This window comes from Papaver somniferum, chromosome 4 (genome assembly GCF_003573695.1).
Source record: "Papaver somniferum cultivar HN1 chromosome 4, ASM357369v1, whole genome shotgun sequence".
Classification (NCBI taxonomy): domain Eukaryota; kingdom Viridiplantae; phylum Streptophyta; class Magnoliopsida; order Ranunculales; family Papaveraceae; genus Papaver; species Papaver somniferum.
Window position 1 is genome coordinate 140278416 of NC_039361.1, and position 12613 is coordinate 140291028.

The window sequence follows — 12613 nt, forward strand, 5'->3', positions numbered from 1 at the left end:
GGTATTTGTGAGAAAATTCATCTTGAAAATAGAACTCCGCCTATCAATTGGTACAAACAAAATTCAAAATTCTACCCGTATAATAAGTATGGAGGGAGTAGTAATTTCCATTTCAACAATTTTACGAGTTTTAATTTGCTGTTAAGAAAATCTTTGTTAAAGATTATAGGAAGACGTGGGACTCCTGGACATACGATCGCTGAAGAAAAACGACATGGAAAACAGCTGGACCGGGGACTTCAGTGTGTCACGCGACACATATTTTAGGTAACTAGAGATTACAAAATTTTCTGTATTACGAGCGAGTCAGCAATAGAAACAAGTGCCACCTAACAAAGAGAGAGACCGAGGCACCTAACAAAGAGAGACTGAGGTTTGACATAATCACAGACAAACAAAAACAAAACATTTTGTAATTTTTGCAATTATACTCGACTGATTACAAACCCTGAATAAACAATATATATTTCACCAGCAACATGAACTTGATCACATCATAAGAAATATTCGACATTATTTTAAATATTTAAAAACGATAATATATGCTTGCTGGTGCTGGACCATGTACACGCAGAGACTGATAACTTTTCTGGGGAGGACATGAGATTTACTATCAAATAGAACACGTGAAAGAAGTAACAGGTTTTGACCTCCATTGAGATAAAAAACAATCAATTCATAGATTGAATATCTGTCCGCATAAGTTCTTCGAAGATTTTCATTGTGGACGCTGGCAAGCCAAGGAATACGTTTATACTCTTTCTATCTTCACCATGAGGTAAGAACAAGTCCAATCCCGGAAGAGGAACTGGTCCGAATGAAAATGGCTCTCCCCAACCGAAATCCGTAGTATGAAAAGGTAGCTTAGACCAAGTACTTACCAAAAACGTAGAGGATAGAGAAGCTCTAGTTCTTGTTTCCTCATAGCAATCAATGGAAGATCTTATGTAACTATCTGTAACCGATTTAATGGAGTTTCGAATTAGCTGAATAGTAAATGACATTGGGTTTTCCAGTAGTTTACCTGCTGGGCACAAAGTACTCATGAACATGGCACCATTGCCAAAATACCCTTTTGGCAACGGGGGATCAATTCTATCCCTACCATCTACTGCAAAGTATAGCTTCGCTATTTGATCTGGATGGAGTTTTAATGCTTGACATCTAGCTCTCCACATATAAGCAGTCAGTGCTTCGAATGTTGAACATGTCTGAAGAACCCCCCCATCTTCCATCGCTTTTGTTTTCAGTTGTTTTAGCTTTACTGGATCGAAAATGAAAGACTTGAAAGAAAGATCTTCTTCTTTGTCAAGATTAGCCGTGTCTTTCGATATGTCTTCAATCTCTGCGTACTCATTATGGGTGAACTCTACCTTAGTCGGGTTTCTTGCTTTGAGTAAGGTTCTGTCTAGAAACGGATGCATGGTTAATGGTAAGCCCCTGGCAATTTCACCCCATGAGTTCAAAAATTGCACAAGAGATATTCCATCTAGCATACAATGGTTCACGCTTAGCCCGAAAACAAATCCTCCGCACTTGAATTTGGTTACCTACAGCCGAATATAAACTGATATCAGAAGGTTTGCAAAATTGATTTTCCGACATATGCCTAAGAAAAGGTCAGCATGTAATGTATGACTAGTTTAAGTAAGAGTATGCAAACCTGCACACTAAGAGGAGGAACATCGAGTATACTTTTTGCTTGACGAATGTCATAAACAATTTCTTCGTCATCGAAAATATCATAAACAAGCTTCGAAAGAGTTTTAGTATTAGTTGATTCAAAATCTCCAATCTCATCCATATTACAGTCAACCTCAGCTTCAACAAAAACACCCCCTTCTCCTGTGCAATTGATTACCAGCTTCCCATCTTCGCTGATTTTCAACCGGCCAGCAAAGGGATGGTAGTAAACGAGAATTTTTGCGAAGGAATCCTTGATGGTTTCGACGAGTGATTCTGACGAAGACTTGAAGTAGTACACGGTCGAGAATGTAAACGGCACTATCTGGTCAAGGTTGCTAAGAAAATATAGACCATTTTGTGTTTCCTCTGCTGGAGTAACCAAAGTTGGTTTTCCTACGATCTTTAGATTGTTAAGAAGATGGTCTGATGAATAGCTCCCCATCACAAAAGGTTTTGCAATTGATGTTTTGGTTCAAGTAAGCCACACTATATATAGGGAAATAGAAGAAGTCAAAATCAAAATAACATGGCTGAATTAGTTAATCTAACGACCCTGATGGTGCACGACATTTGCACTTTACTTGCTTGAAATTTTTATCTGCTGCCCATTTGGATACTCTAATCTCCGAGATGGTAAATTTCATGAAGTAAATGCCAAGATGCACGGGCTATTGGCTCGCCACATCAACAAGCGTGAACAACTAGGAATTTTTGTTTTTTTATAGCATACCATTTCTTATTTTAGAGCAGCAGTTGCAAGCATTTCGCCTAGTTAAACACCATAATCAGCTGTGTCAAAGTTTGTTGACTGAGGTTCATTTGGTGAAGAGGCGAAAAAAAATATACTAACCTTTTATTTTTTACTCCTACAATAAACCTACTTATGATATTGTTGTTAATAGGTTAGGTTAAGAGGAACTTGTCATTACAATGTCAGCAGAGTTTGGTTATTACCAAATATTCCATAAAAAAAAGAAAAAAAATGTATGTATTCAATAATCGTATTTCACCAGGAACAAGATAAAAAACCTGGCGTTTTTAGGGGCCATCCCAAAGGATTTAGGGGCCATCAATTTATACCCAGCCAAAGACTCTAGTTAAGGGGTACCCTATATGATATTGAAGTTACATAAATGCCATTCTGGTAAAACTGTATAAAAACCAAATCAAAAACAATTCTACTCATTTCAACTCTTCTTCTTCCAGTTTCATATTATCTTCCGATTGTGGAAGAAAAAAAAAATTTCCTCGTTCAACCGAAACATCGCCGCGAATCGTAAAATCAAAACATCGTCGATTCGATTATAAAACAATGGATAAGAGAAATGAAACCAGAGACCTAGAACCAAAAATGTTGCTCGGGGTATCGATCCAAACATTGGAATTTTAGCAAGAAATAAAGAAATTCTTGCTGCAAATGAAGAAGAACGCGAAGAACAAGTACCCGACAATGTAGTCGGTGGTGGCGATTCCGAGACTCAAACACTTCGTCAACTTCAAATGGCCCCAATTAGGTAAGAATCTATCATTTTTGGGGTTTATTTCGCTTTAATTCGTCGAATCGAGAAAAAAAATTTCTAGGGTTTTCGGTTATTTATCCAGATTCGGACGATATGCATGCTCATTTACTTCCGAATGTAGTCGTGTTCTTCATTTTTCAAGAACATCGACAGTATTCGGGAGAAAGATTTGATGATTATCTGCCGAATATTGGTGGCCATATCTTCCTGGATACAAACTGCTAATAATCGGTAGTTTAATGAATTTTTTGGCTACCGAATATATTTAAGTAGACACAAAGTATTCGGAAAAACACTCACTACCGAATGTATATATTGAAAAAATCTCAAAATTTATGATATAGGAAAAATCCCATTTTGGGGCCAGTATTTATTCGGAAGACAATATAATTTTTATACCTCCGATTGTGTAGGATAAAATTTTAGAGTTTCTGAACTCCAGTTGATGAATATTCGGTTGTAAACGTGTTTAGTTATATTCCGATTGTTTTTCATTCGAAAAAATATGTGTCTTCTTACTTCCGAATTTGTACATTCGGGTTATAGAGGTGCACTTTTTCTTCCGATTGTGTAGGATGAAAAATTTACAGCTTCTGAACTCCAATTGATGTATATTCGGTTGCAAATATGTTTAGTTAGCTTCCGATTGTTTTGTATTCGGGAACAATATGTGTCTTCTTACGTGAATGTGTACATTCGGGTTATATTTCCATACTTTGTCTTCCGATTGTATAGTTTGTAAATATTGTTCCTTTCTTTGTTGTTTAGACAAAGTCGAGAAGGGAGGAAGAAAGTGACAGCTAGTGCTAGGAGGGAAAGGAGTGCCAAAGATAATTCAGGTGCTCAACAAAGCGAACAAGAACAAAGCAGTCAACAAGGAGTGCAACCAACTGTTGAACAACAAGGCAGTGAACAAGGGGTGCGACCAAGTGTTGAACAAGCCGCTCAACAAAGTGCAGGACCAAGTGTTGAACCAGTTGATCCAGTGGCAAGAGTAGAAGAAGAAGGACAACCAAGTGGTACCCAAAAAGCCAAAAAAGGAAAAGATGTTGTAAGGAAGGATATTGCTAAGAAAGCATCACATCTTGTCCCTCAGCACTTGAAGAAGAAGGGTATTCCAGCAGGCACAATCCTTGGACTACCAGCGGATGGAGGAAAATTGCTATTTGGATACAAAGACTCATGGGCCAGAGAAATATATGAAACCGAGGTAATAAAATTACTATTTTTTATTAATGTATTGTATGTGTTATATCGTAATACTTGTATTAATAGGATCATCAAGATGCGGTCCGTCTACTCAAACCTACCGCCGCACCAACAAAAATGCTTGCGTGGCCTTTATCCGGTGAATGTGAAAGGTTCAAGACAATTGTTGCCAACTCGGGGTTAGCTAATGCCGCCGAGAATTCATTGTTGGAACATGATCGTGTGGCCATATCGGCGTTCGTGGAGAGAATGTATCCTGAGACCGATACTTTCCGTTCGTTTGGGGAGATGACGATCACCCCGGATGATGTTTGCAGATTCTTAACCTTCCCGACCAAGGCACAGCTGTGAAGTTTAACTACACAAAGCAGTTAAGTTGGGAACAACTTTATTCTCTAACTAACAAGTGCTTAGGTTGGGATGAAGAGACAACAACAACAGAGTTTAGGAGGCATGCAAGTTACAGAACAAGACAGATCAACATTACATCTTTGATGAATATGTTTCGAGGCACCTTGGAGAAGGAAAAGAATGGAACGTTAACTGATGAGCAAGTGAACCACGCTGCCACCGCATATCTCCTTTGTGTATTGGGATGTGTCATATTACCCAATACTTCTGGCAACCGGATCGACGCCAACCTTATACAACTTTTGGATCCTCTCCATGAAGTCGGTGACTATTCTTGGGGCACGGCATGCCTACATTCTTGATGGAAGAGTTGAGAAAGGCTTCGAGGCTAGGAACCTGCCAAGTTGCCGGGAATGTGGCTCTATTGCAGGTTTTTTTCTTTAACTCTATAACTCACTCTATAGTTATTCAGTAGACAATACATATGATGCATATCCATAACTCCAAATGACGCATATTCGGTAGGAAATTATCCATCTCTTTTCCCGAATGTTGGTTATTCGGTGGTTAAGTACTTACTTTGTTTTCCGATTATATACAATCGGAAATATTCTTTTGATATTAGAACCGAATATACAGGCCAGAAAAGCTATAGGTTACTGAACTCCAAATGACGCATATTCGGTAGGAATTGATCCATCTTATTTTCCGAATGTTGGTTATTCGGTGGCTAGGTACTTAATTGTTTTCCCGATTATATACAATCGGAAATATTCTTTTGATATTAGAACCGAATATACAGGCCAGAAAAGCTATAGGTTACTGAACTCCAAATGACGCATATTCGGTAGGAAATGATCCATATATATTTTCGAATGTTGTGTATTCGGTGGATAGCTACTCAGTTTTGTTTCCGATTATATATAATGGGAAATTATGTTTGGAAATTACTACCGAATATACACAATCTATTTACTAAAACTTGGTTTCTTATGTATATAGGCATGGATCTATGACCACTTCCCTATCCTGAAGTTGGCCGGAGAGAACCCGGGGTGGTGCAAAGGTACTCCTAGAGGAACAAAGTATATATTTGAAGACAACCGTTCTAGGACAAAGGAGCAGCAGTTGATTCGCATGAGGGAGATTTTGGACCAATTGAAGGCCTCAGACGTATGCTTTGATCCATACAAGGAAGATCGAGTCAGTGGGCATATAAATGTTCGGTCGGATTGTCCCTTTATTTTGGACCATTGTGGCACCCCACAGGATATGTGATGTATAACCCCTCTAGGGTGATGCGACAACACGGGTATATACAACATCAACCTCTGGAGAAAATGGGGGATTACTACAAATTGGAGTTGGAGTTGTGTTCTTCTAGTGGTGACAATCTCACGATTGTTCACACAGGCCCACCTACTGTTCTTGATAACTGGGATAAGAGGAATGACTTCATTATCGACACTGGTAGACGAACCATCCGAGGTGATGAAAATTCTCCAGACTATATGAGTTGGTATAACAAGGTATCACATCCTTTGGTTATCCGTGAAATCAAATCCAACACTACTGCGGCGGGTTCAAGTTATAATTGTATCATCAAAGACAAACCAGCTGGTTATGATAGACTGGTGCGTGTTCTTATATTTTTGTTCATTTTATATTATTCCTATAAATCTTAGGTAATTACCGTTTGATGTTATGTCATTACGTATAAAAAACAGGTGAATAAGTTCAAGCGTGTTTCCAAAATGTTAATTGCATGCTTGAAGAGCGGAGATCCCATGCCAGCTGAGAAGATCAAAGAGGCTAGAGATCTAGTTGATAATATGGATAACGAAGATTATGCTGCGCAGTTTGGGGAGAAAGTCACGAAGAGGCATCAGCCCAAGGTGGCAGTATCAAAGACGGTTAAAAGAACTCGAGCTTCATCGAGCGGTGAAGCTGCTCCAACTGAAGCTGCTCCAACTGAAGGTGCTCAAACTGAAGGTGCTCAAACCCGTGGTCGTGCAGGACTGGGAGGTAGTCACGGTCGTAAAGTAAAGAAGAGCAGATAAATGACAATGATTTTTGTTGTACATTCAGAAATTTGTTTGAGTAACTAAGTTAGAAAAGTTCAAATGACAATGATTTGTGTGGTATATTCGGAAGTTTTGGTAACTAATTTAACTTCCGATTATTTCAAAGACAAAATTTGAAAAGTATAAGTTTTTCCAAATTCTGATTTTTGGGCCATCGTACATTCGGAACTTTATAAAAAACCTATCCTCCGAATATCACAAGTTCAAAACAAACCACGCCATGGCTCCAGGTGGTTCCAAGGGCCAATATTTAAGGTTAGACATCCCATATTCGGAAGTTTTGGTAACTAATTTAACGTCCGATTATTTCAAAGACAAAATTTGAAAAGTATAAGTTTTTCCAAATTCTGATTTTTGGGACATCGTACATTCGGAACTTTATAAAAAACCTATCCTCCGAATATCAAAGGTTCAAAACAAACCACGCCATGGCTCCAGGTGGTTCCAAGGGCCCATATTGAAGGTTAGACAGCCCAAATTCGGAAGTTTTGGTAACTAATTTAACTTCCGATTATTTCAAAGACAAAATTTGAAAAGTATAAGTTTTTCCAAATTCTGATTTTTGGGCCATCGTACATTCGGAACTTTATAAAAAACCTATCCTCCGAATATCACAAGTTCAAAAAAAACCACGCCATGGCTCCAGGTGGTTCCAAGGGCCCATATTGAAGGTTAGACATCCCATATTCGGAAGTTTTGGTAACTAATTTAACGTCCGATTATTTCGAAGACAAAATTTGAAAAGTATAAGTTTTTCCAAATTCTGATTTTTGGGCCATCATACATTCGGAACTTTACAAAAACATTATCCTCCGAATATTACAAGTTAAAAAAAAAACTGTTTCCTGGAACCAAACAACACCATAATCGGAAAGAAAGTTGACTCATAAAATAACCGAATATTACAATCGGTAGGTTGTTTAACAAAATAATCTACCGATTTCGTATAATCGGCTAGTTTTTATATTAATAATACTCCGATTACATCCATTACATAAAGTTCAAACGGCCTTAACCTTACAATTTCGTCAAAAGCACCTAAATCCATACTCCTAATTGACCATAAAAGTATTAAAACAGATCATAACTTCCAGTGACCATAGAAATTGTCCCTCTTGATTTTGTAGCATCCTTCATGTTCAAATCGTTTCCCGTAGAGGTCCACATACCGGCGATCCGCAAGATTTCTCTGAAATTACGAATGAGTAACAAGTTAGTACTAAATTTTGTTAATGTGAATTGGAGTTACAGAGATACTTACTCGTTTTTCATACGTCCACCAACGAAAAGCGTTCCTAACAAACCGTTCCTCATCTTCAAGTTTGTCAATCTCCTTATCTAGCGCATTCTTTCTCATCTTAATGTCATTGGATGATCTTCGAATTCGATTACCATATAAGGCCTCAAATACCATTAAGATACGGTTCCATATCTGCTCTTCGGATTCCGATTTGTGGAGCTTGTGAACACGATCATGAGTAGTTACCACAACCCACGCTCTATAAATAGCACAATCTTCTTCTTCGGCAAAAGCAATATCCATGTTTTTTGTTATGAAAATTAAAACTGAAGAGAGGAAAGAGTTTGGTGCAATTGGGGTGATAGATATGAGTTTCTTTATATAGGTTTAGGGTCCAACGGCTCTTTTTGTTTTTCCCAAAAACTCCAACGGCTAATTTGACGAAAGTTGAATGTGGAGAAACCAATAATCGGTAGGTATTGGATTTAGCATATCTACCGATTATGGTAGCTTTCAAAATTTGAATTTGCGGCAACTTATAATCGGTAGGTTTTGTAATATATTTAACTCCCGATTAACGCCGAATCCAAAACACGAACCAAGAAATACTGCACCTCGTATAATCGGACGTCTGGCAAATATTTTGGCCTCCGATTGCATTCGGAGGGTAACAATGTTATCATATCCTCCGAATATATAAGGGTAATTTCGCCATTACGAATTACACGAGATAAGGGCTGGCTACATTTTCCCTTTGGGTGACCTTTTTTGTTTTATTGTTGGCCCCTAAATCCTTTTGAGTGGCCCCTAAAAACGCCAGGATAAAAAAGAAAAGAAATAACATAAAATTGGTCAAAAAGATCAAAACCAATAATTCCTGGGTGAAAAGGATACTTAGATTTTGATACTGTTTAAATGGACAAAAATGTAAAAATAGCAAGGATGTAAACAGTTTCATCCTGCCAATTTTCAAATACTTTTCAAAACTAGTCATAAAACACCAAGGTGACCAAATTAGTGATGCAAAAACTCCAGCCATATGTTGAGAGTTATAAGAACTCCATTTCCCCCAAAAGTGATACAAAAACTCCAAATCCAAAATAATAATCTAAATTAGATCTTTTCCTATTTCAGAAATACCAGGCTTACCCTTTTTTATTATTTTCTTTTTACGAGATATTAATTCCCCAATCTCTCTTAAACTCTCAAACCACCACTGAAACCAGTACCGCGTCTATATCTTTCATTAACACCATCGCCGCCTCCTTCACCAGCAGCAACACCTCAACCTCCTACTCTTGCACCACCACTAAACCCACTGCAATATCCTGATCCTCCACCAAAATCACCTCCACAACTTCTCTTCCTACCATTACACCTCAATCAAACCCATTTCCATGTCATTATCTACAAGCAAATTCGAAATACAAATCTTGATTCAACGAAGATTGGGTATTAATTTTTTGAGTTAAATCGATTTGTATCAATGATGATGACGGTGGTGGTACTCCAAATCATATAATTTTACCGAACCTCCTACTCCTCCTCTTCCGATCCAACCTTCAATTTCTGACCATCTCCGAGAATCACTAAACAAAAAGTTGAATCACAATGATGATATATCATTATCATCATCATCTATTGTTTGATTTGAAGAAATTTCACCTCAACCTCAACTATTACAAGAGGTGCGTATTTCATTTTAGGGTTTTTTTGTATCTAATTTCCAATCAGAATCTGATTTCTAAAGAATTTGGTTTTAATTTTATGAATGTCAGCTTTCAAAAGATTAACATCGGTATGAATACCTGATGGTGCTGGAATTCGGTCTTTTGTATGGAAGGTAATCAGTTTTCTTTTGATTTTTTAGGTTAAAAATTGAATGAATTTTGAGTTGGGTTTTTACAACAATTAAGGTAAATAAAAATGAATTTTATCTATTTATACAAGAAGAAATGTTTTTTTGTAAATGTGGTTGGATATGTGTTGAGATCATATGAAACAACAACTGCATCACTAGTGTGGTCTGATGAGGTTTACAAGCGAAGCGAAGTGAAGATTTAGTCATGTATGGGTAGACTTTATAGTCATATGATGATGTATTTTTCCTATTTGACTGTTCTGAATGGGATTTATGTATCTAACTCTTCTGCTGTTTAGATTTATGATGTAGTTAAATTCTATTTTGTTTATATTTGCTCCGAACTTATACAACGGTATATAGAATGTGGAACAGACTTCCACCTAATGTTGCTAGCAACTAGTAACCATAGGTAGGGAGAACATGGATGCACTAATCCATTGGATACGTGTTATTGTTGAGGTGGATGATATTGTAAAATGGTGAATAGGATGTGGGACGGGCTGGAGCCTAGTAACTATGAGTGTTTCTAGCAGGTTTAAATGTGTAGAAACTTTTTATTCTCATAGTGGAAATCCAAAATTGGTTTTTGCGCAGTTTTTTTCTTCCTGATTAGTGTTTGTTTTTGGTGCAGCATATGCTTAGTTGCAGTCCTCAACGTGTGGCTGCTTGTTAGTTATGTGTTTACCAAGTTGAGTGATTCATTAATAGATACTTGTGAAATGATTTGTTTGTTTCAATAGTTGAGACCTCTGTGTGTGTCCATGCCTTACAATATTTGTGCGAGTTTCAAGTTATTTTTTTTTATAAACCAACACAGGTTATTGGTATTGGTGTGGTCAAACAGAATGAATCATGGTTTGCAATTTTTCTTGCAGTTGAATTCTGACGAAACCAATTACGGTTTCATCTTATTTATGATGAAAACGAAATTGGTTCCATCGTATTTATGATGAAACCATAATTGGTTCCATCTAATCTTATCCTTAATTAAATTGAATTTTGTTTATGAGTTTGAATTGTTGTTGTGCTTGATAATGGATTAGATGTATGCTAGGATTTGTTACATGAAATTGAAGAAAAGGCCCGAAAATGGTTAGTTTTTTTATGTGCATATAGGCTCAGGAGTGGGATACTTGCTCTGTTGGATGTCATTTTGGACATAAAAGTGGAGATGATAAGACGCCGGATGCTTCGTTTGGTCAACCTAGTAATGGAGTGCCTGGGATTCTTCGGATAATGGAGTCATCACATTATTATTCAGAGAATAACGTTGCTCCGACACGAGAGTGGGTAAGCACAATCCAAAATGTCTTTTTAGAAATAAGATTGATGAACTAGCTAGTCTTGTTAGTTTGATAGTTCAGACTTTAGACGATGAATTTGCAAGATTGTGGATATGTGTGAGGCGCTGAATTAGAAGTAATCCCCTTTGTGACTTGATAACCGTTCTAGTAAGCATTAAATGAACACTGCTAATTGAAAATATATATTTAGCGTTCACAGGCATCCCTACAAGTCTGAATTTTAGGCTACAAAAGTTAACCTTAGCACATCAGAATGAAACTACTGGCGAGTAACCATCTATGACATCAGATATGTCTTATTGTTGTTACCACTCCAGAACTATCAAGAGTTGCTAAAGACTAACGTTTTCTATAATTTCTTTTGTATTAGGAAAGGGTTTAAAGTTGTAATGACAACTAGTCTCTCATCAGATGTTCCTGTTGGTTATTTTTCGTGGGCTGAGTATGACATTATGGCACCCTTACAACCACAGACAGAAAAGGCCCTTGCGGCTGCCTTCATTTCCGACTGTGGTGCCCGAAACTTCCTTTTGCAGGCCCTTGAGATGCTTGAGAAGTCAAATATTCCAATAGATTCCTATGGTGGTTGCCATCGGAACCGTAATGGAGGTAGAAATCATACATATTACTCTGTATATCGTATTCCATTTTGGTGCCTTATTTTGAAACTTTTGTCCAGCTCCTAGACGGGGTTTATAAAATCATGCTAGAATTATATGCTTAGTGTTGTCTGGTTGGCTTGTGAAGAGATTTTTAATTCTATTAGAGACATAGACCACAAAAATTTAATTTAGCAACTCCGTAAGTGCATGTTACAGTTACAATATTTATATTATTATTCAACAGCCTAGCATGTATCTTCTGTTGCCTGCTGTTGCTAATAGATAATAGTTTGTTGAGGTTCTTGACGACTAAAATAGGATACCTATTTTAGCAATAAACTTTGCACCTGCAATGTCAAATCTCTTGATATATAGTGGTCATGTTTGCTTAACTATTCACCAATCACGTCAAGCTTTCTAGATGTTCATATGGGTATCTTTTGTTATTCATAGTGTACAATTAAATAATGAACTTTCTAGGACATATAAGTTAGTAGACAAGGAAAATTTTTTTAGGTGATCAACTTGATTTTCGATTGGTGATCAACTTGATTTTGGATTGTCTATTGAGAATTTACTTTTTGTTCATTCTTGAGTATTTAAGTTGTATCACTGCTTGCTGACATTAGTTCACTTTGTTGCAGGATGACACTCGGTTCGCACCAATTATGGGTTCATCTTATTTATGATGAAACTAAAACCGGTTTCATCGTATTTATGATGAAACCAAAATCGGTTTATGATGAAACCAAA

General features: G+C 37.2%; 2 protein-coding genes across 2 annotated transcripts; one reads left to right on the top strand and one right to left on the bottom strand.

The window, feature by feature from the left end:
* Positions 1-389: 389 nt before the first annotated feature.
* On the bottom strand, positions 390-2134 carry LOC113274321 (omega-hydroxypalmitate O-feruloyl transferase-like). The gene is made up of 2 exons (XM_026523739.1): positions 1664-2134; positions 390-1550 (listed from the first exon to the last, which is right to left on the bottom strand). Exons 1-2 carry the CDS (start codon positions 2126-2128, stop codon positions 672-674), a joined length of 1344 nt encoding a protein of 447 aa, XP_026379524.1. The 5' UTR covers positions 2129-2134; the 3' UTR covers positions 390-671.
* Positions 2135-10374: 8240 nt separating this feature from the next.
* Positions 10375-12146, top strand: LOC113273209 (glycoprotein 3-alpha-L-fucosyltransferase A-like). The gene is made up of 4 exons (XM_026522966.1): positions 10375-10425; positions 11071-11240; positions 11629-11890; positions 12105-12146. The coding sequence occupies exons 1-4, from the start codon at positions 10375-10377 to the stop codon at positions 12144-12146; spliced, it is 525 nt and encodes a 174-aa protein (XP_026378751.1).
* Positions 12147-12613: the final 467 nt, after the last annotated feature.

What these genes read in the sequence shown, in the direction of transcription:
- LOC113274321 (XM_026523739.1), bottom strand. Translation starts at nt 2,128, where the DNA reads ATGGGGAGCTATTCATCAGACCATCTTCTTAACAATCTAAAGATCGTA. An exon ending in TTCCTCCTCTTAGTGTGCAG is followed by an intron (nt 1,551 to 1,663) that starts GTTTGCATACTC and finishes ATTCGGCTGTAG; the next exon opens with GTAACCAAATTCAAGTGCGG.
- LOC113273209 (XM_026522966.1), top strand. Translation starts at nt 10,375, where the DNA reads ATGGATGCACTAATCCATTGGATACGTGTTATTGTTGAGGTGGATGAT. An exon ending in AACGTTGCTCCGACACGAGA is followed by an intron (nt 11,241 to 11,628) that starts GTGGGTAAGCAC and finishes CTTTTGTATTAG; the next exon opens with GAAAGGGTTTAAAGTTGTAA. An exon ending in GAAATCATACATATTACTCT is followed by an intron (nt 11,891 to 12,104) that starts GTATATCGTATT and finishes ATTATTCAACAG; the next exon opens with CCTAGCATGTATCTTCTGTT.